General features: G+C 37.0%; 1 protein-coding gene across 1 annotated transcript in view; it reads left to right on the top strand.

Annotated features, from left to right (window-relative positions):
- The first annotated feature begins 8,619 nt into the window (after positions 1–8,619).
- LOC132400616 (cytosolic 5'-nucleotidase 1A-like) overlaps positions 8,620–24,802 on the top strand; it is a 38,169-nt gene continuing 21,986 nt past the window's right edge. Inside the window, exons 1-4 of the mRNA XM_059981760.1 lie at positions 8,620–8,862; positions 8,953–9,120; positions 11,695–11,824; positions 20,668–20,790. Coding sequence (XP_059837743.1) covers positions 8,722–8,862; positions 8,953–9,120; positions 11,695–11,824; positions 20,668–20,790 — 562 coding nt within the window. The 5' untranslated portion in view covers positions 8,620–8,721. The remainder of the gene's footprint in view (positions 8,863–8,952; positions 9,121–11,694; positions 11,825–20,667; positions 20,791–24,802) is intronic.

A 24,802-nucleotide genomic window follows, 5' to 3' on the forward strand; every position in this document is an offset into this window, starting at 1 on the left:
TACAGTGATCTGACTTAATGTAAGTTCTCCTGTAACTTCTTGAAACATTTTTAGGCAAGTGATAATAGTAACAATATGTTTCATGTTATTCATTAGTGACTGGATATGGTATAGTAGTTTAATTTTGTGTAGTATTACGGTGATAACTCAATGAAATGAAATAATTATAACAAGGTATGTAGAGCAATATGATATGGGTTACCAGAGAAAAAGGATGTTTCTGGCTTACAGAGAAATCTGCTTATGGAGTACTCTCAGGAATGGTGCCTTCAAGGAACCAAAGAATTACCATATCTGTCAGTTTGGTAGGCACTTTTAACTCAGTGTTTGCTTTAATAATCGCAGGAACTATCAGCATGTGTTTTGTCAATAAGATAGCTCACTTTAGGAGGCTAAAGAGAACTTAGATCAGAAGACCATAAGACATAGGAGCAGAAATAGACCATTTGTCCGGTCATCACCACCATCTTGCTAAAGAACTTCATCCTTATCTCTCTTCTAACTGGACGTCTCTCTATTCTGAGGTTGTGCCCTCTCGTCCTGGACTCTCCCACTATTGGAACCATTGTTTCCATATCCACCCTATTTAGGCCTTTCAGCATTTGATAGGTTTCAATGAGATCTACCCTCATTCTTCTAAACTGCAGCGAGTACAGTCCCGGAACCATCAAACACTTCTCATATGATGCCTTTCATTTCCGGAATTATTTTTGTGAACCTCTTTTGAACCCTCTGCAATGTCAGCACATCCTTTCTTAGATAAGGGGCTCAAAACTAGGCTCAATACTGTAAGTGAGGTCTCACCAATGCCTTAGAATTACCCCTTTGTATTTGTATTCTGGTCCTCTTCAAATGAATGCTAACATTGCATTTTCCTTCCTCACCACCAACTCAAGCTTCAAATTAGCCTTAATGGAATTCCAAGTCCTTTGCATCCCGAATTTTTGGGGTTTCTCCTCATTTAGAAAATAGTCCATGCTTTTATTCTGTCTACCGAAGTACATGTTCATACTCTTCCCTGACACTATATTCCATCGGCTATTTCTTTGCCCATTCTCCTAATCTGTCTGAGCCCTTCAGTAGCTTGCCTGCTTCTTAAACACTACCCACCCCTCCACATATCTTCATATTGTCCAGAAATGTGGCCGCAAAGCCTCAATTCTGTCATCCAAGTCATTGACCTACAACTTAAAAAGAAAAGGTCGTAACATCAAACCCTGTGGAGTACCAATGGTCATTGGCAGCCAATCTTAAAAGGCTCCCTTTATTCCCAGTTAGCCTCCTGCCAGTCAGCCAATGCTCTAACCATGCCCATATATTTCCTGTATTATCATGGGCTCATATCTTGCCAAGCAATGTCATATGTGGCACCTTGTCAAAGGCCTTCTGAACATCCAAGTACACAACATCCACTGATTAACGCAACACACCCAAAACACTGAAGGAACTCAGCAGGCCAGGAAGCAACTATGGAAAAAAGTACGTTGACGTGATGGACCAAAACCCTTCGGCAGGATTGATTCACCTTTGTCTTTTGTGCTTGTTACTTCCCCGAAGAATTCCAACAGATTTATTAGGCAAGATCTTCCCTTAAGGATACCATGGTGACTTTGGCCTATCTTATCATTTGCCTCCAAGTACCTTGAGAATTTGTCCTTAATAATTGACTCCAACAGCTTCCCAATCATTGAGGTCAGGCTAATCGTTCTGTACTTTCCTTTCCTCTGCCTCCCTCCTTTCTTGAGGAGTGTAGTGACATTTGCAATTTTGCAGTCCTCTGGAACCTTGCCAGCATCTGCTGATTATTGAAAAATTATGACTAATGCCTCTACAATCTCTTCAGCTACCTCCTTCAGAAACCTGGAGTGTATTCCATCTGATCCAGGTGAATTATCTACCTCCACACCTTTCAGCTTCCCAAGTACCTTTGCCCTAGTAATAACAACTGTACTCACTTATGGCTCCTGACGCTTTCAAACTCTGGCATACTGCTGGTGTTTTCCACAGAGAAGACTAATGCAAAATATTTATTCAGTTTGTCAGTATTTCCGTATCCCCTATCACTTCCTCTCTACCGTCATTTTCTAGTGGTTCAATAACTACCCTCGTCTCTCTTTTACTCTCTCTATATATCTGAAAAATGTTTGGTATCCTCTTTACTATATTGGCTAGCTTACTTTTATATTTAATCCTTTTCCTCCTTATGGCTTTTTAATTGCCCTCTAATGGTTTTTAAAAGCTTTCCAATCTCCTAACTTCGCACTAATTTTTGCTCTATGTCTGCCCTCTCTTCTGTTTTTTTTAATTGTCTTTGACTTCCTTTATCAGCCACAGTTGCATCATCCTGACTTGAGAATACTTCTTCTTTTGGATGTATCTATCCTGATCCCTCTGAATTGCTCCCAGAAACTGCAGACATTGCTGCTCTGCCATCATCCCTGCTAGTGTCCCCCTCCAATCAATAGCATTATATGACTCAATTGCACTTCAGCTTTCCTGTACTATTGGATTATATAATCTCCACCTTATATGTATTATTCCAGTATGAACTTGTCTCAGTCCTGTTCATTGTTGGAGGTATAACCTTTCATTTCTGCTGGATGGCAGGAAGTTTTTTTTGTGGGATTATTCTGAGGTCGCAATCTCATGTATGCCTAACTCTGCATAGAGAATCTTCCTAGTTTTTTCCTTTTACTTTTCAGTTCTCTCAATCAATTTTTCCAAAACACTGAAGCTAAGAAAGAAAAGTAGTTGGAGTCAGGAGCACCTGGTCTGAACTTTAGGTACCTGTCTACAACAAAAAGACAATGTAAGCCTGCTTTGGACCTTTCACTGGCAGCTTTGCACAGCTGCTAGAGGAATGCCAAGCACACAATGGAGTGCTTAAGTTCTAAGTAACAGTCATTCAAAACTGCACAAATAAAGTTAGTATACATGTGCAGAGAAATTCATTGTTCAAATTTTCACAGAAATCTGAAAAATCTGGGGCTCCTTTCTTGAGACGGCAGAAGATCAGGGATTAATCTAACACAGTTTTTTTTCTGAATATCATTATATTTTACAGAATTAACCCTGGGCTGATAATAACATTTGTTAGGCAACCTAAAACTAATAATGATAATAATATAAAATAGACATTAATGTCTAATTAAAAAGTGAGACTGTAACAGCTAGAAAGTTGCTAGAATATAAAAGCTGGTATTTTTGAGGAGGATTATTATCTGTTTGGCAATGGATTGGAAAAGGGGAAGGCAGCTCTACTTGTCCTCGTGTATTTGGCTGATCAGCCATGAACATATTGAATGGCAGTGCAGGCTCAAAAGGCCAAGCAACCCACTCCTACCTTCAACCATTTATACAGAAAAGAAAAAAACTGAAAATTAGATAGAGGAGAAAGAAACACAACAACAACAACATGATAGAATTAGATTATATAGGGTGGCATTTGGTACAAACACTGACAGAGGTCATGCGGATGAATGACTTGCCTCGGTAAATTCTATGTATTTAGATCTTATAGAGCATAGAACATAGAATAGTACTGCACAGTACAGGCACTTTGGCCCACAATGTTGTGCTGACCCTTAAACCCTGCCTCCCATTTATCCCTCCACCTTAAATTCCTCCATATACCTGTGTGTACATATATATATATATATATATATATATATATATATATATATATACACACACACTTCCAGATATCCTCCATATAATCTTCTTTGACTGTGATACAGATGGTTGATTTAGAAGTCTAGTTCTCACTATTCCCCTATCTATGCCTCTCATAATTATGTATGTATCCATCAAGTCCACCCTCCGACTGTTCTGCACCAAGAAAAATAAATCCTTCTTTACAAGAAAAGCAAATCTCTAAATGGATCCATTCTGTCCCATGCAATTTAGTGATCAAGCTCTTCTGCACCATCTCCAGTAGAAGATCCACCCTCACTTCTTGCAATGTGCGTTCATCCAACTAGCAAAGAAATAAATTTGAAATCAATTCAATTTATTTCTTACATCCTTCACATACACAGGGAATAAAAATCTTCATTGTACGTCTCCATCTAAGTGTGCAATGTGCAATCATAGAGATTTATAATAGTCAATGTAACATGGAAATACACTCAAATCAGCGTGAGTTAATCAGTCTGATGGCCTGGTGGAAGAAGCTGTCCCGGAGCCTGCTGGTCCTGGCTTTTATGCTGTGATACCATTCCCCGGATGGTAGCAGCTGAAAATTAACCTTACAAGGAGTACTGAGAACGTAGAGAACAACTGATATCATAAACAGTATGTATGTGAACAAGAATATGCAGGGAAAGGAGATACATTGGGTATTATACTATTCTTGTAATCCAGAAATATCAACTAGTGATGTAGAAACATTTGATTGAATCCTAATGTGGCATTGGGAAATTTAAATGTGTTGATTAAAATCATCTGCCTTTTTTGAAATGTTAAAAACGGTAATGCTGGTGATGAATCTGCCAGATGGTCCAAAAATTCCAATGGTTTATTAACTTCCTTTAGCGAGGGAAACTGCTGCCCTTGGTCTGGACTCAAAAACCATCTGACTATGTGTTAGACTCTTAATTGTCTTCTAAAATATCCTAGAAAGTCACACAGATTAGTGAAGTAATGATGGATGGACTGTTACAGTGAGACCTACAGGTGAATGAATAATAAAAAAAATCTCCTACATGTGTGTGAAATTTGCTAACCTTTCAATATTCCTATCTGAAATGACAGCAATTATTTCTGCTCTAAGGAATTACAGACTGCAGGTGTTGCAGTTGAATTTAATTTAAGGAACTGGATTCACTGGCCAGGTTATATTACCTAGATGCTGATATACACTCAGTGGCCACTTCATTAGGTATACCTGTACATCTGCTTATTAATGCAAATATCTAATCAGCCAATCATGTGGCAGCAGCTCAATGCATGAAAACATACAACAGGTTCAGCTGCTGTTCCGACCAAGCATAAGAATGGGGAAGAAATGTGTTCTGAATCAACTTTGACTTTGGAATGATTGTTGGTGCCAGAATGGCTGGTTTGAGTATCTCAGGAGCTGCTGATCTCCTGGGACTTTCACACGCAAGAATCTCCAGAGTTTACATACAGAGAATGGTGTGAAAAACAAAAAAAAAATTGGCTTCCATTGAGTGGAAGTTCTGTGTTAATGAGGCAGGTCAGAGAAGAATGGTCAGCCTGGTTCAAACTGGCATGAAGGCAACAGTAGCTAAAACAACCACACATTACAATGGAGTGCAGAAGAGCATCTCTGATCACACATGCTGAGCCTTGTAGTGGTTAGGCTACAGCAGCAGAAGACCATGAACATACACTGAGTGGCCACTTTATTAGGTAGAGGAGGTATCTAATGAAGTGTCCACTAGGTGTATTCTTCAACTTTTTAATTCTCAGGTCAAGAAAAGGACCGATCTCTTGCGCAATGTGGCCCATTATAAGAAAGATAGCTTTCTTGAAGAAAGTTAATTGGTGAAAACTATGTGCAAAACATGAGGGGTTTATTCTGTTAAGATATTTATCTGAATATATAGCATTTTATGAATAAACCATAGTGTACTTAATGAGAAATAATGTAGTCACATTATGCATTACTCTTCACTTTAATTCAGGTGCATTGTTAGGGGGTATTTGTGCAAATGATACTGTCAGAGAGTGAGACCAAGTGTGCAAAGGAGTGAAAGGGAAGTGGTCATTGTATAACCTTGTCTGCCTTGTTCAGGTTAATGTATTTATTACAAAAGTACCCTGCAAGTGATGGTGTTCCTACGTGCCTGTGATTATTGTCTATCCTGGCATAGAGGACATCCTGGACCATGGTGAGTTAATGCACTTTTACTTGTAGATGGTATACATTGCAACCATGGTATACAGGAATTAAGGCTCATGGTGATGGATTGAGTATCAGAGATGTAGACCTCTTTGACCTAGTTGAAGTTGAGCTTCGTGAATTTTGTTGGGAATTTTCATATACATCATGTGTAGGTAGCCTTTCATCATGATTCAGTATTTTGTCTCAACGTTGTTTAACATAGAAATGGGTCTTTCAGCTAATCTAGTCCATGCTGAATGGCCTAATTGTGTTCCTATGTCTTATGTTGAGGAGGATTTTATGTAATTTTCTTTTCCCCAGATTCCTACCAATCCTGCCTGAAATCCTATCACTCACCTACATACTATGGGTAAGTTAGAATGACCAATTAAGTTGCCAACTTTCACATCTTTAGGATGTAGGAAGAACCCAGAGCAACTGAGGACTGGGTGATCACAGGGCAAACATGCAAACTCCGTACAAACAGCTCCAGAAGTCAGGATTGAAGCCAGATTCCTGCAGTTGTGAGACAGCCTTCAACCAGTAATCCACATGTTTCATGATTACCAAATCTGATATGTTTTACTTTATTTAAATGATTCAGTGCTATAGTAGGTCTTATACCTCCAGAGCATCAGTCCAGTTCAATGGATATTCTTACAGTACAGTTACAATAGTGTTACCAACACTTGGACACTTAGGAATATGGATGTTATGACATTGAAGCCATAATTTTAATGTCAGTTACATTATCAAAACTATAAAATCATTGCAATTTATAGTATAGAAAGCGGTCATGCCACACAAAAAGGGCTTCCCAGTCTATTTTTTTTTAAATACAGATGCTGGAAATACTGATCAGGGTAGAACAGCATGTGTGGAGAGAGAAACAGATGTTAACATTTCAGATCATTGACCCTTCATCAGAATGAGCCTGCCTAAACCCATTACACATTTTGCAACACTTTAATTCCTCAGTGAGGACTTTTTGTATAGTGATAACTCCCTTATCCACCACTGTGAGTTCCAGATCTCCATCACTTCTCAAAAACCTCAACTTCCATCTAATCTTTCTAACCAAGTATCTGCAATCTATCCCCCTTAGTTGCGGAGCTCTCTGCTCAGTAACTAAGTTAATGTATCTATTTCTTCCTATTTATTGTACCTAGGCATTTTGTAATTTGATTTATCTCAATTAAATCTCCTCCAGCCTGCCTGTTCAAATGAAAATAACCAAACCTGACAAATTCCTTAGCCATCGTAACATGATTATGAATCTTCTCTGCACTTCTGACTATTTTTTACATATTGTGGTGGCCAAATATCCATGCATTATTTACGTTATGACCAATCAGATATTTTATATAGATTTTACATGCTGTCTTTTCATGTATTTTATGTTAAAGCCAATGAAGTGAAGTATTTCATATAGGTTAATGGCCTTTTTAAAATGATGAGGTGGACACTTGTCAGTTAAAGGGAACTTCACAATATGAATGTACATGGGTTGCTTTGGCAACATGTTTACAATAGTTTTACAATATGGGCATCCATTGCAGAGCATTGCCAAGGATTGGCTAGATTCTGTATTGTCCTAACATTTTTCCTGTAAGTAGTGCTTCTGTCACAAGCAGCTGCCAGTGGTGTTTAAAACCAGCAGCATAGGAATGGATATATGTGCCTTGACATGATCAGATTCCTTGATCGTGAGTGTGCTTTTGTCAGACAGTAGGAAGATCTCGGCCCACTCTTCTTCCGCCAGTTCACTCTAAGAAGAGAGCTCAGGTTCAGGCAGGGCAGGTTGTGGATTCTGTGGCCATTGCTGCTTCTTCTAACTCTGTTTCTTCCCACTGCCTCCTCCTATGCCCCTCATTAGCCACTCCGTTCACCAACCCCCTGCAGGCCTCAGTCCTTCCCCGCAATCACTTACACAAGAACTCACTTGGACCTTTCTAAGTTGTATCTTTGTAGTTTAGGACTAATCTAAATCAACAAGGACAGTATATACTCTACTTCCTTCCTTCAGATCTTTTGCTCACTTTAAAGACTCCCAGGGAAAAAAAATAGTTTCAGCAGCAAATGTCCCAGATTGGTCTAATGCATTGCTTGCTCATTTCCTTCAGTTCATCCACTCACCCTGCACTCCTTGAACAGTTTAATACATCACACAGACAAATACCACCCTTCCCAGGTTGTTGCCAACAATGTGAGATGACTGGAGATGGTTTGTCTAGGGCTCTGTTACCATTGCTGCCATGGATCAAAGTGGCAGTTGGAATGTATGTGGCACAGGAATGACACAAGATTTTGGTTGAGTAAAGGGTCTGACTCCATGATAGGGGCCTCTATCTACAACCAAATATGGACCAGTGATAGTCCAAACCCCATGTGGCTTCTTTGTCATAGTATGTCGATCTGTCCTGTATGCAGAGTTGCAGTTGGCGTGGGGGGGGGGGGGGGGTCATCAGCACATTTTACACCCATTTCATTAATTCCCCCACAAATTTAAGCACAATCAGTGCAAGAATTTGTTCAAACGTATTTAGTATTTATATAGCATTTGCCTCCTCTCTTTGCTTTTTGAAGACAATTACACTTTGATTGTGCACTTTTAATTGAAAAGACATTGAGAAACAACTCATTATAGTTACTGGAAATCTAAAAATTACAGAAACTGCCATGGCATTTGTTCCGGAGCCGCTTCCGCCGGTCTGTGTGTTGAGCGACCCGCCTCAGCAGCATCACAGTTACAGTAACGCCCAGCACCGGCACCCAGAGCTTCCTAGTATTTCATTTCGCGAGCTAGCTGTGTCTTCCTGAGTCAGTGATTCTGGCCTGTATTCTCACAAAGCTTTTCTACATTTCCTTTAAAAATGAAGGAAGGGGAAATGCAGGACGGTGCTGTGAATGAAAGCGAAGGGCAGGTTAAAGCTGATACCGAGAACACAGAGGCCGACTGGAAGGCTGCCGCGGAGAAATTTGAGAGCCTGGCTTCCACAAAGAAGCTCCGGACCGTGAGTATAAAGGGACTGGAAATTGAGTTTTCCGGCTGTTTACCCAATTATAGCAAGAGTGTAATCGCGTTGCCCTTGTATTTTCTACAGCCAAAGTCTCAGTACGCCATCACTATCGCTGTGTCTTCTCGCTGCCTCTTTAACATGGTAGAGGAAAGAAAAATCTACCAGGAGCATGGGCTGGAGAAATACGTTAAATATCAGCAGGAACATGAAGAGGAACCATTGCAGAAGGGACCTGCTTTCCCCTTAATCAAGGTATTGCATTTACTGTCTCCCAACTTCTCTTCTGAATTGTTTCGTTCTCCTTTATCCAAGAAGCTTGGAACCAAGCCAACATTAAAATCTTTACGCTTGTAATGTATTTCAAAGTTCTTCAGGCTGTATATATTGTATTGTGCAACTCCTTTGGAAAAAACTCAGCCCCAAGAGGGAGATTCGCGCAAAGCTTTTAACGTAATGGGTTATTGTATTTCTTCTGTTTCCGCCCCATGTTTAACTTAATTGAAGCCTTAGCGATGGTTTCTGCGAGAATTTTGGCAGGAGGGCACAAAGTGGAACTTCGGGGGCAGTGAAAAGCTGACCAATGTTTGTGGAGTTAAACTTGCATTATTAACATTGGGGCACTTTGCCCCTACTGGAGGTGTGTACTGGGAGGGTTTCAGCTGTGCGGCCCAACCCAGTTGTAACAACTCTACCTACAGAGAAGATAGTCTAAGTATAGACTTGATTTTGTTGAGTACTAAATGCATAAGAGGTAGTTGCCATTCCAGGCAAAAGCTGAAATAGTTTTGGCAAAGTTAGACTAACAGTGGTTTACAGTGGATAAAATAAATAGTTCATTTTGAATTTTCCAATCCTTTAATAAACTTAGGCAAAAAAGTAAAAGGGTGGGTTATGCCTTGGAAAATGTTGAACTTTTCCAAGAAAAACTTGAAGACAGGAAAGTATTTGAAACTCAGTTTCAGTATTATAGACTTCTACTTCATTCAGTACTTTTCTCGAAGATTTGATAACATCTGCCCACCCTGAGGATTTGCAGACCATTATTTAGTGAGATAATTGAGTAGAGAAGGAGGAGGAAGAGAGAAGACAGACCGAAGCAGGTAGAAATGAATCTTTGAAAATGTTAAAATATGAAAGTATGTGGAAATCTATTAACAAACAAAATTCTGGCGTTATTCAAGGAAAGACCGTGAACAACAGTCTGGTGTTGCTGAATGTTTAATCTCCTAGTAATGCTACAATAGAGTTACTGCATAATACAGTTTCATATAACCCTACCAGTTCAAACTTGCTTCTTAATTCTTAATTACTTGATTGCAGCACAGCAGTGTTTTAAATGGTTACACAATACCATGCATATGATGAAATTGTATCTGATCTCACTCAAAACAGTTTAGTTGTCTCCCCTGATTGTGGACCTTCATTAATATATTAATAGAATTCAAACCTAATAAAATAATGCAAGATGCTTTGCAAATTCACAAGTTGGCAAATTACATTGACACTATAATATTTAGAAGAGAAGTAGAAAGATGTTTAAAAGGCAACGAAGTTAAAGGGTACTGGAAAGGTCAGTTGAAAGCTTAGTTCAAAATAGTACAGTTGGAATTGGAAGAGAAAACACGAGGAAATCTGCAGATGCTGGAAATTAAAACAACAGACACAAAATTCTGGTGGAACACAGCAGGCCAGGCAGCATCTGTAGGGAGAAGCGCTGTCGACATTTCGGGTCGAGACCCTTCATCAGGACTAACCGAAAGGAAAGATTGTAAGAGATTTGAAAGTAGTGGGGGGAGGGGGAAATGCGAAATGATAGGAGAAGACTGGAAGGGGTGGGATGAAGCTAAGAGCTGGAAAGGTGATTGGCGAAAGTGATACAGAGCTGAAGAAGGGAAAGGATCATGGGACGAGAGGCCTCGGGAGAAAGAAAGGTGGGGGGGGGGAAGCACCAGAGGGAGATGGAGAACAGGCAAACAACTAAATATGTCAGGGATGGGGTAAGAAGGGGAGGAGGGGCATTAACCTGTGAGTCGGCTGGTGTGGTATACTGCGTCCGGTGCTCCCGGTGTGGCCTTTTATATATTGGTGAGACCCGATGCAGACTAGGAGACCGTTTCACTGAACACCTACACTCTGTCCGCCAGAAAAAGCAGGATCTCCCAGTGGTCACACATTTTAATTCCACGTCCCATTCCCATTCTGATATGTCTATCCATGGCCTCCTCTATTGTCAAAATGAATCCAAACTCAGGTTGGAGGAACAACACCTTATATACCGGCTGGGTAGCCTCCAACCTGATGGCATGAACATTGACTTCTCTAACTTCCATTAATGTCCCTCCTCCCCTTCTTACCCCATCCCTGACGTATTTAGTTGTTTGCATGTTCTCCATCTCCCTTTGGTGCTCCCCCCCCCTTTCTTTCTCCTGAGGCCTCCCGTCCCATGATCCTTTCCCTTCTCCAGCTCTGTATCACTTTCGCCAATCATCTTTCCAGCTCTTAGCTTCATCCCACCCCCTCCAGTCTTCTCCTATCATTTCACATTTCCCCCTTCCCCCACTACTTTCAAATCTCTTACTATCTTTCCTTTCGGTTAGTCCTGATGAAGGGTCTCGGCCCGAAACGTCGACAGTGCTTCTCCCTATAGATGCTGCCTGGCCTGCTGTGTTCCAACCCATTTTGGGTGTGCAGTTGGAATTGGAATGGATTATAATCAACAGTCTGAAATTCAAAGCAGCTTTCAATATATTAAAGAGCAATTGTGTACTTGTTCTTTCAAACAGTGAAAAATCTTTTATTGGAATGTAATGAAGTTGCTTATTCTAGGCACTGGAAAAAGTTAATTTACAACTTCGTGACCTGTACCCTGACAGTGATGAAATATTTGATGTAGTTCTGATGACCGACAACCATGCACAAGTAGGAGTACGGCTGATAAATAGTATCAATCACTATGGTAAGTTCACTGAAGCTCTTGTATGTATTTACCAGAATTAATGCTTTTCTCTTTTCATTTGGATTGTGGTTCTAGTGCGGGTTCGTTCTTCTGATATAATTCCTGATTCCACTTGAAAAGAAAACTGGTTCTGTGAAGTATCTGTCCCTCCTTTGGCCAGTTCACTTGGAGCTTATTGCTGCATAATATGACTGATTATAGCCTTGCATTCTTCTGAAGCAATGATAGTATTTACCTGCACAATATTCGAGTAAAACAAGCTACTAAGCAACAAAAGATTTTTTAGATTTTATCATCATATAGATAAGTGCTATGTCATTACATATTTTCAACCAATCAATTGATGGATGTTTGTGAAGGATTGTAAGAATATAGAGCATAGGAACATGTTATACCAGAACTATTTTAAGTGCAAGAAATCTAACTAAATTTAGACAGTTAATGGCTACTGTACTTTAGAAATTTTAATATCTACCACAGTAATTGCCAATAAACAGTGACATAAGCCACTGGGAAATGTATAATCAATCATGCCAATTTAAAATAACTGTAAATTTTATTTTCAGGCTATTAATCTATAACCATTTAGAATACTGTAAAATCAACAGTAACTGTGGAATATAGAGGAGAAACGAACACTGTATTTGGTCTCAACAATTTTACACGGCCACTCCAATATTGCAAATGGAAATTTGACATTCCCCAGTTCCTTGTAATAAGAAAGCACTTTAAATAAAGTTAACTAGCTAATGTGGTTAAATTACTTTTGGCCCATTCATTGTGTGGGTGATGGGCTGGCTTGCCTACATTGCACTTAAGTGAAACGCCAGTTTTTGTCCATTGAAGACATGAACAAATAGTGAGTGCATACTCTATTGATCGACTACAGCTGACGAAAGCAAGCAAAACAATAAAGTGTTGCAACAAAGAAGTTATGCAACACATAATCCGAATAATTCCTTGGGCAGAGATAAATAGAAATCTTACTTAGATATAACTCAGCTATTTGGATTTATTATTTCAGTTTCAAGAAATGGGTATTCACTTTGCAGATCAACATGTTTGGTTACTTTCTGCACTTTTTTTTGCCATTTCTCTTTTTAATATCATATATGGCTTAGTTCATGCAATATAACCTCAATCATTAAAATTAATTTTATCTTGGGGGGTGGAGTTTCAAGATGGCGACGTAAGCATCTGCCTTTTAGGCGCTCTTTATTTTTTTAACTATAATCACCCTTTAATTAGACCTTTTCGAACTTAATCATATGAGTTGCTACCTTTGATTGACCCTTTTTTCCTAAAATAATAGTTGATCTAATCTTGTCAAACCTAAAATGGCTACAAGTAAGAAATCGGCTAAGGATCCTTTATCCATCGACGCAATTGTTGGTCTTTTGGACACTAAACTGGATGTTAGATTTGCGGCTATGGAAAGTAAATTGGACAATAAACTGGATGCTAAATTTGCGGCTCTGGAAGGCAGACTAGAAGGTAAATTGGACAGTAAACTGTTAAGTTTGGAAAGGAGGATTACTTCGAAAATATCCGATCTTGAAGGAGTTGTTAAATCGCTTGAAACTAAGTTTCAGTCGCAGGCGTTAGAGGTTCAACAGCATGGAAATAAGATCGCGACTCTTGAACAATCAATTTGTGAAAAAGCACGTACAATTGAAGTGTTAGAGAAGAAGATAGAGTCGACTGCTAAAACTTTAGATCAGTACAAGTTTAAAATTACTGATCTTGAAAATCGTTCTCGCAGACAGAATTTGCGCATCATCGGAATCCCCGAAAAAGTTGAGTCCGGTGATTTAACTGAATTTTTCTCTAAATTACTGTGGGAAATTTTCGGTGGTGAAGGTTTGAAAAATGAACCTGTTATTGACCGCGCTCATAGAGTTGCGAGGCTTTCGTCTGTGTCTGATAAACCACGAGCGGTGATTGTTCGCCTTCATTATCCTCGTGAGAAAGAGCTTCTAATTCGATTAGCTCGTAAAAAAGGTATGATCTCCTACAGAAATTATTCATTTCGAATAGTTGAAGACTACTCGTATGAAGTTATGAAAGCCAGGATCGCTTTTAAACCAGTGATGGCAGAGATTCATTCGCTTGGTTTTAAACAAGCTTTAATGTATCCAGCGAAACTTAGAATGGTGCTGCCCGACAACAGTCTACACTTTTTTATCACTCCTGAAGAAGCGAAGAAATTTGTTGAAGAATATCGATCCTCTAGTGCAACTTGAACTATGAGTTACATTGAAGATTTTTTTTTGGAGAGAGGATGTTATTTCATTTTAAGTTTTAACCCTGGAAGTTGGGTTATAACTTCTTATTTTGAACTATGGGTCTGGGTCTTTTTTTTTTACTATTATTATCGCTTATAGATGCTGTTTTAATCTTTATAATATCCTTTTTTTATATACGTTTGTATTTTGTAATAATGAATTATTTTTTTCAAAATGTCGTTTCTTCTTCCCATAAGTCTTTACTTTTTATAAGCGTTTATTTGCTTGCCTGTATTTAGAAATGGAACAAAGGTTTTGAATTCTTTTTCTTTAGTTTTTTTTTTAAATATGTTGTAGTGTCTGTTAAATCTTTTTTTTATATAAAAATATTCTATTTTGATAACTTTTTTTACTATATTTTCTCATTAGATTGCTGAATTTATATTCATATTTTGTAATATGGCTTTCTCAAAATGTCGTTTCTTCTTCCCATAAGTCTTGGCTTGTGAAACGTCATCTTTGTATCTGAATATGGAAATTCTTTTTTAAAGGTGTATCACATTTTTAAACTTTAATGTGCATTTTTTTTTATTAATGATCTTTCTGGTTTTACTATTTTAGTTTTTTTTTGATTTGTCTGATATGGGTGTGTATGTGTATGTATATATATATATATATATATGTAGGTATATATATATATATATATTTTTTTTTTTTGCAACTCTATATTTTAATTGGGGTGTTATATAGTTTTTTCTTAAAAAATTTTCTTATGGAGCTGCCATCTTGAAATGGGGGTAATATTAGTATTAGTTTATGCGCCTGCCGCTTGGCTTTCTTTCAAAGGGTGGGGGGAGGGGGGAGGGATCTTTTTTCATGCTTTTGCTTTTTATTTTTTTGCTTTTAGTTTATGGGCTGACTTTAAATTGTTAATATTGTTGAGGTGTCAGGATCTCCGGTTGCTCCTGAATCAATTTTCCTTCTTCCTAAATTGTGGGTTATGTGTTTTTTTAACCTTTTATGATACACACAATTAATATTGGTATGATGGATAAATCTATTAACTTTATCTCGTGGAATACTAATGGTTTAAATCATCCGATTAAACGTAAAAAAATATTTAAAGTATTCCATAGATTGAACGCTAATATTATTTTTGCACAGGAGACCCACATTAGGAGGGAGGATAATCAACGTTTTTTTAGGTTCTGGAAAGGTCAACAATTTCACTCAAATTGTACCGCTAAAATTAGGGGTGTGTCTATTTTTATAGACGCCTCAATTTCGTTTACACATTATGAAATTATTTCTGATCCACAGGGTAGATTTTTGTTGATAACTGGTTCACTTTTTAATCGGAAAGTTGTTTTAGTTAATATTTATGCTCCAAACTTTGATTGTCCTGAATTTTTTAAACGGTTATTTACTTCTCTTCCTAATTTGAATGAATATATGTTGATTATGGGTGGAGACTTTAATTGTTGTTTGAATCCTTCGATGGATAGATCTAAACCTATTCGAACCCTTCCGAATAGATCAGCTTTACTTATTAATTCTTTTATGGTTGATTCTGGAATTACTGAAATATGGCGGTTTTTGAACCCTAAAGGTAAAGAATTTTCTTTTTTTTCACATGTATATCATAGTTATTCTAGAATTGATTACTTTCTTATTGATCATCGTTTATTAACAGATGTTATTGATTGTAAATACGATTCTATTGCTATTTCGGATCATGCACCTCTGAAGTTATCTATCAAGATTTCGGATTCTTCTATCAATACTAGATCTTGGAGACTTAATGCTACTTTACTTCAAGATCCAGAATTTATTACCTTCATAAAACAACAAATCGACTTATTTTTTTCAACAAACTATAATGAAGAGATTGATAAAGGAATACTTTGGGACTCTTTCAAGGCTTTTATTCGTGGACAAATTATTTCATATTCCGCTGGTAAAAGAAAACAAAGATATTCAGATATAGCTTTATTGGTGGATAAAATTAAAGAAATTGATAAGATTTATTCTGTTACTCCTACCAAAGAACTTTATAAGAAGAGAGTTGAGCTTCAAATGGAACATAGTTTATTATTATCTTCTTCAATTGAGAATCAATTAATTAAGACTAGGGCTCAATTTTATATTCATAGTGATCGAACTGGTAAATTGTTAGCTAATCAATTAAAAGCTATTTCGACTAAGCGACAAATTATTAAAATTCGTAAACAAGACGGTAATTTAACTACTGATTATAAAGAAATCAATAACACTTTTCAAGATTTTTATAAATCTTTATATCAATCAGAATTTGACGGTGACCGGTTTACGATGGATAATTTTTTTAATAATTTGAATATTCCTAAACTGATAGATGAAGATTGTAGCTTGCTTGATGCTCCTATTTCTATGGATGAAATAAGAGAGGCTATCTCATCAATGAATTCAGGGAAAGCTCCTGGTCCTGATGGTTTTATTGTAGAATTTTTTAAAACTTTTTCTTTATTGCTTTCTCCTTGGCTATGTGAAATCTTTAATGATGCGTTTGTTAAGAAGAGATTACCTCAATCGTTTTATGAAGCTACTATCTCTCTAATTCTTAAAAAAGATAAAGATCCTACCTTATGTGCATCTTATCGCCCTATATCATTATTAAATGTAGACTCTAAGATTCTTACAAAAATTTTAGCCATTAGATTAGAAAAGGTATTACCACAGATTATTTCAGAAGATCAAACTGGTTTTATTAGGAATCGATATTCCTTCTTTAATATTAGAAAATTGATTAACATAATTTATACTTCATCACCTACAACTCCAGAATGTGTTATCTCATTAGATGCTGAAAAAGCCTTTGATAGAGTTGAATGGACATATTTATTTAATGCATTGAGAAACTTTAATTTTAGTCCTAATTTTATATCATGGATTAAATTAATATATTATAAACCTGTTGCTTCTGTTCTTACAAATAATTATAGATCCTCTTTTTTTCAATTATCTCGTGGTACGAGACAAGGTTGTCCTTTAAGTCCTTTATTATTTAATATTGCATTAGAACCTTTAGCTATTGCTATTCGTGAGTCTCCTAATATTTTTGGTATTACCCGTAATGAGAAGTTATACAAATTATCGCTTTATGCTGATGATTTGTTGTTATACATTTCTAATCCTAGTAGGTCTATTCCTGCTATTTTATCCTTGTTGGCTCAATTTGGTAGTTTTTCTGGTTATAAGTTAAACTTAGATAAGAGTGAGTTATTCCCTTTAAACGCGCAAACTTTATTGAGTGATAGGATGCCATTTAAAGTTGTTACTGATAACTTTATCTATTTAGGTATAAAAATCACCAAGAAATATAAAGATTTATTTGGACTGAATTTTTTACCTATGCTTCATCAAATTCAGCAACTTACTACTAGATGGTCTCCCTTATTTTTATCATTAGTTGGTCGGATTAATGCTATTAAAATGATGATTTTACCGAAATTTTTATATTTATTCCAAGCTTTACCAATTTTTATTCCTAAATCTTTTTTTGATAATATTGATTCAAAGATTTCCTCATTTGTTTGGCAAAATAAAAATCCTAGGTTAAGCAAAAGGCAATTACAAAAGTCTAAAAAAGATGGTGGTCTAGCTTTACCTAACTTTAGATTTTATTATTGGGCGAATAATATTCGTAACCTAATGTACTGGAAACTAGATTTGGATTCACCTGTGTGCCCACAGTGGGTAAATTTGGAATGTAGTGAGGTTAAGGGATATTCTATATTTTCCGTTCTTGGTTCTTTTCTTCCTATTGATTTAGCCAAATTCAATAAACAGATATCTAACCCTGTTGTTAAACATACACTACGAATTTGGTTTCAATTTCGCAAATTCTTTAATCTGAAAAACTTTGCTTTGGACAGCCCTATTTTATGTAATTTTTTTTTTAAACCTTCATTGACAGATCAAGCTTTTAGTATATGGAAAAGGAAAGGTATAAAATGTTTTCGTGATCTTTTTTTTGAAGGTACTTTGATGTCCTTTGATCAACTATCCAACAAATTTGAATTACCTAAATCTAATTTTTTTAGATACTTACAAATTAGAAATTTCTTACATAAAATTCTTCCATCTTTTCCTAATTCAACTCCATCGGATTTTTCAGATTTGATTTTTACTTTTAATCCTTGTCAGAAGGGATTAGTAGCTTTTATTTATAACATGATTATGAAGATACAGCCAGAAATATCGGATAGAATTAGACAAGAATGGGAAAAAGAACTTCGATGTAATATATCAACAGATAAATGGGAAAAAATTTTACAAATGGTTAATTCCTCCTCTATTTGTGCTAAACATGCTTTAATACAATTTAAAATTGTACATAGAGCTTAAATGTCTAAAGATAAACTTGCCCGATTTTATTCGCATATCAATCCTCAATGTGACAGATGTCACTTAGAAGTGGCTTCATTGACTCACATGTTTTGGACATGTCCCACTTTACATAACTATTGGAAGGACATTTTTGATGTCATTTCCTCAGTATGGAACATCGATTTACAACCCCATTTTATTACTGCAATTTTCGGTATACCAAATGAAGATGGCAATCAACTTTCCCCTTCAATCAGACGAATGATTGCCTTTGTAACATTAATTGCCAGAAGGTCTATATTACAAAACTGGAAAGAAGTAAATCCTCCTACTACATTTCAGTGGCTCTCCCAAACTATTTCTTATTTGAGTTTGGAAAAAATCAGAAGCACTATCTTTGATTCTTCAATTAAATTTGAAGAAACCTGGGGACCATTTATTCGACACTTTCATATGAATTAATTTGGCTTATTTCAGATCCTTTTCTCTACTTATACTTGTTCAGGTATGGAGTTCTGGAGTTCTTTTCTTGACACCTTTATATATTTATAAAGTGTTATTATTGCCCATGTTAGTGTTAGTTTAGTATTTTTTTTCATTATATATTTTTTCTCATATATAATTTCAATTTTTTTTTTCTCTTTTTTCGACGATTATTTTTGTTTTTCATATATATTTACATAGACTTGATTGATTTATGCACCTTTTGTTGATGGATGTTTTAATAGGATATTATTATCCTATTACTAATGTAATCTCAAGTTTATTGAATCTGTAATCTATTCATTATTTTGTGTTGTTTTTTTTTATATATGAAATTTAATAAAAAGATTGAAAAAGAAAGAAAGAAAGAAAGTAATTTTATCTTAAGTGGAGCATTAATTTTCGTAGGTTACATACCATCTTCACAATTGCAGAAAATACTGAATCAAGATAAATAAAACTGCTGGAAGTACCTAGAAGGTCAAGCAGCACCGATAGATAGAGGAACAGTTAAATCTATAGAACCGGATATGATGTTAGCTAATAGAAACACAAACAAATTAGTCTAAAAATGATGTATATGATTTGATATTAATAACGTTGATAAACCTGCTCTATTTGAAAAGCTTTTGATAATGTTGTCTTCACCATGGGTTACAAATGTTTATATACAGTACATCTTCTGCATTGCAATGACCAAATAAGATTGAATCACTTAAGTATGGAAAGCTATAAGTAAGAGTATAGAAAATTAATCATTCATTAAAATATTTTAATTTGTAAGTTTTTGTGAAATGCTTTACATTTAAATAACTTCAAACTCAAGCAGAGATAATGAATAATCGAGAGGTTGAACACTTGCTCAATTTAGTCATATGTGGATTGTGGGCATTGTTAGCAAGGCAGCATGTAATGTCTATCCCTAAAATAAGGACTTAAGAAAGTACTGATGATCCCTTCTGAATCACTGCCTATGTGTGTGGTGAAAATGCAGAGAAAGTGTCATTCCCAATCTGCCCTTTAACTGAAGACACTATTGCACAATTCTCAGTGAGTTTGAGCAATGGTGTACTGATTTAATGAGGGAGGAAATGTTTATTGAGGCGGATAGCAGATAGTGAATAAGTGGACTGTTTAACCTGATAGTTGAGATTCTTGAGTATTCTTGGTGCTGTACTTGGGTTTAGTTAAAATTGGGGCTTGTCTCCCTCACAGTGATCAGTATAACTTATTGAATCATCAATTTGTATTCTTCTCCCCACCCAGGAACACTAGTGGTAAGCCTGGAAGAAGATTGTTAACTTTGTATTCCACAATATGTCATCTTCTGAAAATGTAACTGAGAGGTCTTGTTAGAATATTTCTTCCTAACATTCTGCATGGAGCCCTTTCTTTCAATTCACAACATGCATATTTTATAGTTCCTGCAGAAATCTTATGTTTTTTCTTAGAATTCTCAGACTTATTAGAAAATCTGAGTCTTAACAATTCAGTACACTTGCCTTTACTATTGACATGTATAAACAATGAAAGGGGCTGCTGAACACATGCATTCATATTCAATGTTTTCGGCTTGTTAAAACTTATTTGAATGACTATTCATGCGCTAAGGGTGTAATTTTAATGGAATTTAATCACACATTTTAATGGGTGTATTTATTGCTTTTTGAATATTTTGTAATTCCATACTGAAAATGAATTTCATCAAACTGCCTAAAGAAGTACTTGTAATTTAATTTGCATTTAATTTAATTTTCCTTCTAATAGGTCTGGCAATTGAAAGATTCTGTATGACAGGTGGGAAAAGCCCAATTGGGTACCTGAAAGCCTATCTTACCAACCTGTACCTATCAGCAAATCCCGAGAAAGTGGGTGAGGCAATTGAAGCAGGTAAGGACTCAACAAAGTAATCCACACCAGGATAAACTAGTTTTACAAGGTTCTAACCACCAAAGGGTCTTTTACTGAACAATGTTTATTTTGCTGAAAAGATCATTTGATCTGTTGGAAGTATATTTCTGAAGGAATTATTTCAAAAGAATATTGAATTAACCTTTACTCCTGTACCATCTGGAAGTTTATTTAGACTGTATAAAAAGAAAAATTCGCATTTTCTTACCCAAGGAAATACTGGTTCTGTGGTATATTATTAATATGCTAATAAAATTATTGTACTAAAAAGAAATTATAGCACATTTATTGAACAGAGTTTTCTCTGGAGCTGTGCCAGCTGCTTATTGTAACTTTGGTGGATAGGATGGTGTGGAAAATACTTTTGGAGCTGCACTCTCAATTCTGTGGCTGTCACAGCTGCCCAGTGTTTGCAGACAGGTGTGGATTGTGTAATTGAAATATGAGTCGTCAAAGTAAAGTCACTAGATTTTACAAATGATTAGATTTAGCTAACATTCCTGTCACTGCTAGCAAACAGCCTTTGGGTGTGTCCATTTGGTTTTCAGAGTTTATGAAATCTGGAGTTTTAGTATTACTGGATGACTGGTTACCTAGACTAAAGTAGATTGAGATTGTGTTCTTTTTCAAATAATAAAACTTCTATTTTCACATTATTGATATTGGTAGTATCACACTTGGAATATTGTATTCAGTTCAGGTTGCTCTCTAATTTTAGAACAGCTTAAAGAGTGGGCACAACATCATTGACTGAAGGGCCTGTACTGTGTCAGTATGTTCCTTGCATTTTGAAGCTTTAATCGTGATGCTGTGTGCACGTACATTAGAACATAAGTAGGAGCAGGAGTAGGCTATCTGGCCGCCCCCCCCCCCCCCCCCCCCCCCCCCCGGAGCCTGTTCTGTCATTCAATGAGATCATGGCTGATCTGGCCATGGACTCATCTCCACCTGCCTGCCTTTTCCTTATAACCCTTAATTCCCCTACTACGCAAATATTTATCCAACCTTGTCTTAAATATATCTACAAATATGATTTTTATTAATGTTGTCTGGTCAGATGAAATTGGATTATGTGACGTATAATATTGTAACATTCAGTTTGAGAGATTCAGTGGCCTGTTCTCACTTAGAACATAGAACATTACAGCACAGAAGCAGGCCTTTTGACTCTTCTTGGCTGTGCCGAACCATTTTTCTGCCTAGTCCCACTGACCTGCTCCTGGTCCATATCCCTCCATACACCTCTCACCCATGTTCCTGTCCAAGTTTTTCTTAAATGTTAAAAGTGAGCCCACATTTACAACTTCCATCTGGCAGCTCATTCCACACTCCCACCACTCTCTGTGTGAAGAAGCCCCCCCCCCCCCAAGTTTTCCCTTAATCCATGTCCTCTGGTTTTTTTCTCCCCTGGCCTCAGTGGAAAAAGCTTGCTTGCATTCACTCTATCTATGCCCATCATCATTTTATATACCTCTATCAAGTCTCCCCTCATTCTTCTATGCTCCAGGGAATAAAGTCCTAACCTATTCAACCTTTCTCTGTAACTCAGTTTCTCAAGTCCTGGCAACATCTTTGTAAACCTTCTCTGCACTTTCAACCTTATTAATATCCTTCCTGTAATTCAGTGACCAAAAACTGTACACAATACTCCGAATTCGGCCTCACCAATGCCTTGTACAACCTCACCATAACATTCCAACTCTTATACTCAATACTTTCATTTATAAAGGCCAATGTACCAAAAGCTCTCTTCAGTATCCTATCTACCTGTGACATCACTTTTAAGGAATTTTGTATCTGTATTCCTAGATCCCTCTGTTCTACTGCACTCCTCAGTGTCCTACCATTTACCTTGCATGTTCTACCTTGGTTTGTTCTTCCAAAGTGCAATAGAACCATAGAACACTACAGCGCAGTACAGGCCCTTTAGCCCTCCATGTTGTGCTGACCCATATAATCCTTAAAAAAAAGTACTAAACCTACACTATTCCATAACCCTCCATTTTTCTTTCATCCATGTGCCTGTCCAAGAGGCTCTTAAATACCCCTAATGTTTGAGCCTCTGCCACCATTGCTGGCAAGTCATTCCAGACATTCACAACCCTCTGTGTGTAAAAAAAAAACAAACAAACAACAACTTAACCCTGATGTCTCCCCTAAACTTCCCTCCCTTAATTTTGTACATATGCCCTCTGGTTTGCTATTGGTGCCCTGGGAAACAGGTACTGACTATCCACCCTATCTATGCCTCTTATAATCTTGTAGACCTCTATCAAGTCCCGTTTCATTCTTCTATGCTCCAAAGAGAAAAGTCCCAGCTCTGCTAACCTTGCTTCATTGTTCTCCAAACCAGGCAACATCCTGGTAAATCTCCTCTGCACTCTCTCCATAGCTTCCACATCCTTCCTATAATGAGGTGACCAGAATTGAACTCAATACCTCACACTTGTCTGTATTAAACTCCATCTGCCATTTTTCAGCCCATTTTTCCAGCTGGTCCAGATCCCTCTGCAAGCTTTGAAAACCTTCCTCACTGTCCACTACACCTCCAATCTTGGTATCATCAGCAAATTTGCTGATCCAGTTTACCACGTTATCATCCAGATCATTGATATAGATAACAAATAACAATGGATAGTAAGCCCATATAATAATGGTTAAGTGGGGAATTCGGGTGGAAGAAATAAAGGGTATAGGAATGAGGCTTGCCAGGAAAGATGAGGGACATGGAATGTGGGTAAAAAGAAGAGGAATTATTTATTTATTATTTGTTTTGTATTTGCACAGATTGTCTTATGCACATTGGTTGTTTATCTTTGTGTGTAGTTTTTAACTGATTCTTTTATAATTCTTTGTTCTACTATGAATGCCTGTAAGAAAAATAAATCTCAGGGTAGTATATTATGATATATATGTACTTTGATAATACATGTACCTTGAACTTTTAAACTGAGAGCTGAGAAGTGAAGGGAGGGAGGAAAAATCAAGAGTGGGTAAACATTTGGAATCAGCTGTGAAGTGGTAAGAGGGAAAATTTGGGGTGCAAGTGGAGAGTTTGTGTTTTAAACATGGTCTTGGAAAGAGGAGGCACAAAATTAGCTTACAATATTTGTTGAGGCATGTTCTGATGATGGAAATTAATGGTTTTGCTGAAAAGTTCACAGATTATATGAAGATAGGTGGAGAGGCAGGTAGTTTTGAGGAAGCAGAGGAGCTGACTGATCAGGAGAATGGGCAATGGAATGGCAGATGGAATACGGTGTCGGGAAGTGTATGGTCATGCACTTTGCTAGAAGAAATGAAAGGGTTGACGGTTTTCTAAATGGAGAGAAAATACAAAAAACTGAGGTGCAAGGAGACTTGGGAATCCTTGTGCCTGATTTCCTAAAGGTTAATTTGCAGGATGAGTCTATGGTAAGGAAAGCAAATGCAATATTAGCATTCATTTTTTTTGAGGAGTAAAAGCAAGGATATAAAGTGGAGACTTTTAAAAGCACTGGTGAGGCCTCCCTTGGAGTATTGTGAGCAGGTTTTGGGCCCCTTTTCTTAGAAAAGAGGTACAGAAACTGGAGAGGGTTCAAAAGAGATTCACGAAAATGATTCCAGGATGGAATGGCATATCATATGAAGAACATTTGATGGGCCTGTACTCACTAGAATTCAGAAGAATGAGGAGTGACCTCATTGAAACCTATGGAATGGTGAAAGGCCTTGATAGAGTGGATGTGAAGAGGATGTTTCCTACGGTGGGAGAATCTAAGACCAGAGGACACAGCCTCAGAATAGAGGGATGCTCTTTTATAATGGAGATAAGGAGGAATTTCTTCAGACAGAGTGGTGAATCTGTGGAATACTTTGCCACAGGCAGCTGTGGAAGCCAAGTTTTTATGTAAATTTAAGGCAGAGGTTGGTAGATTCTTAATTGGGCATGAAGGGATACGGAGAGAATGCAGGAGATTGGGGCTGAGAGGAAAAATTGATCATGAAAACA

The sequence above is a fragment of the Hypanus sabinus genome, chromosome 10 (genome assembly GCF_030144855.1).
Source record: "Hypanus sabinus isolate sHypSab1 chromosome 10, sHypSab1.hap1, whole genome shotgun sequence".
NCBI classification, from domain to species: Eukaryota; Metazoa; Chordata; class Chondrichthyes; order Myliobatiformes; family Dasyatidae; genus Hypanus; species Hypanus sabinus.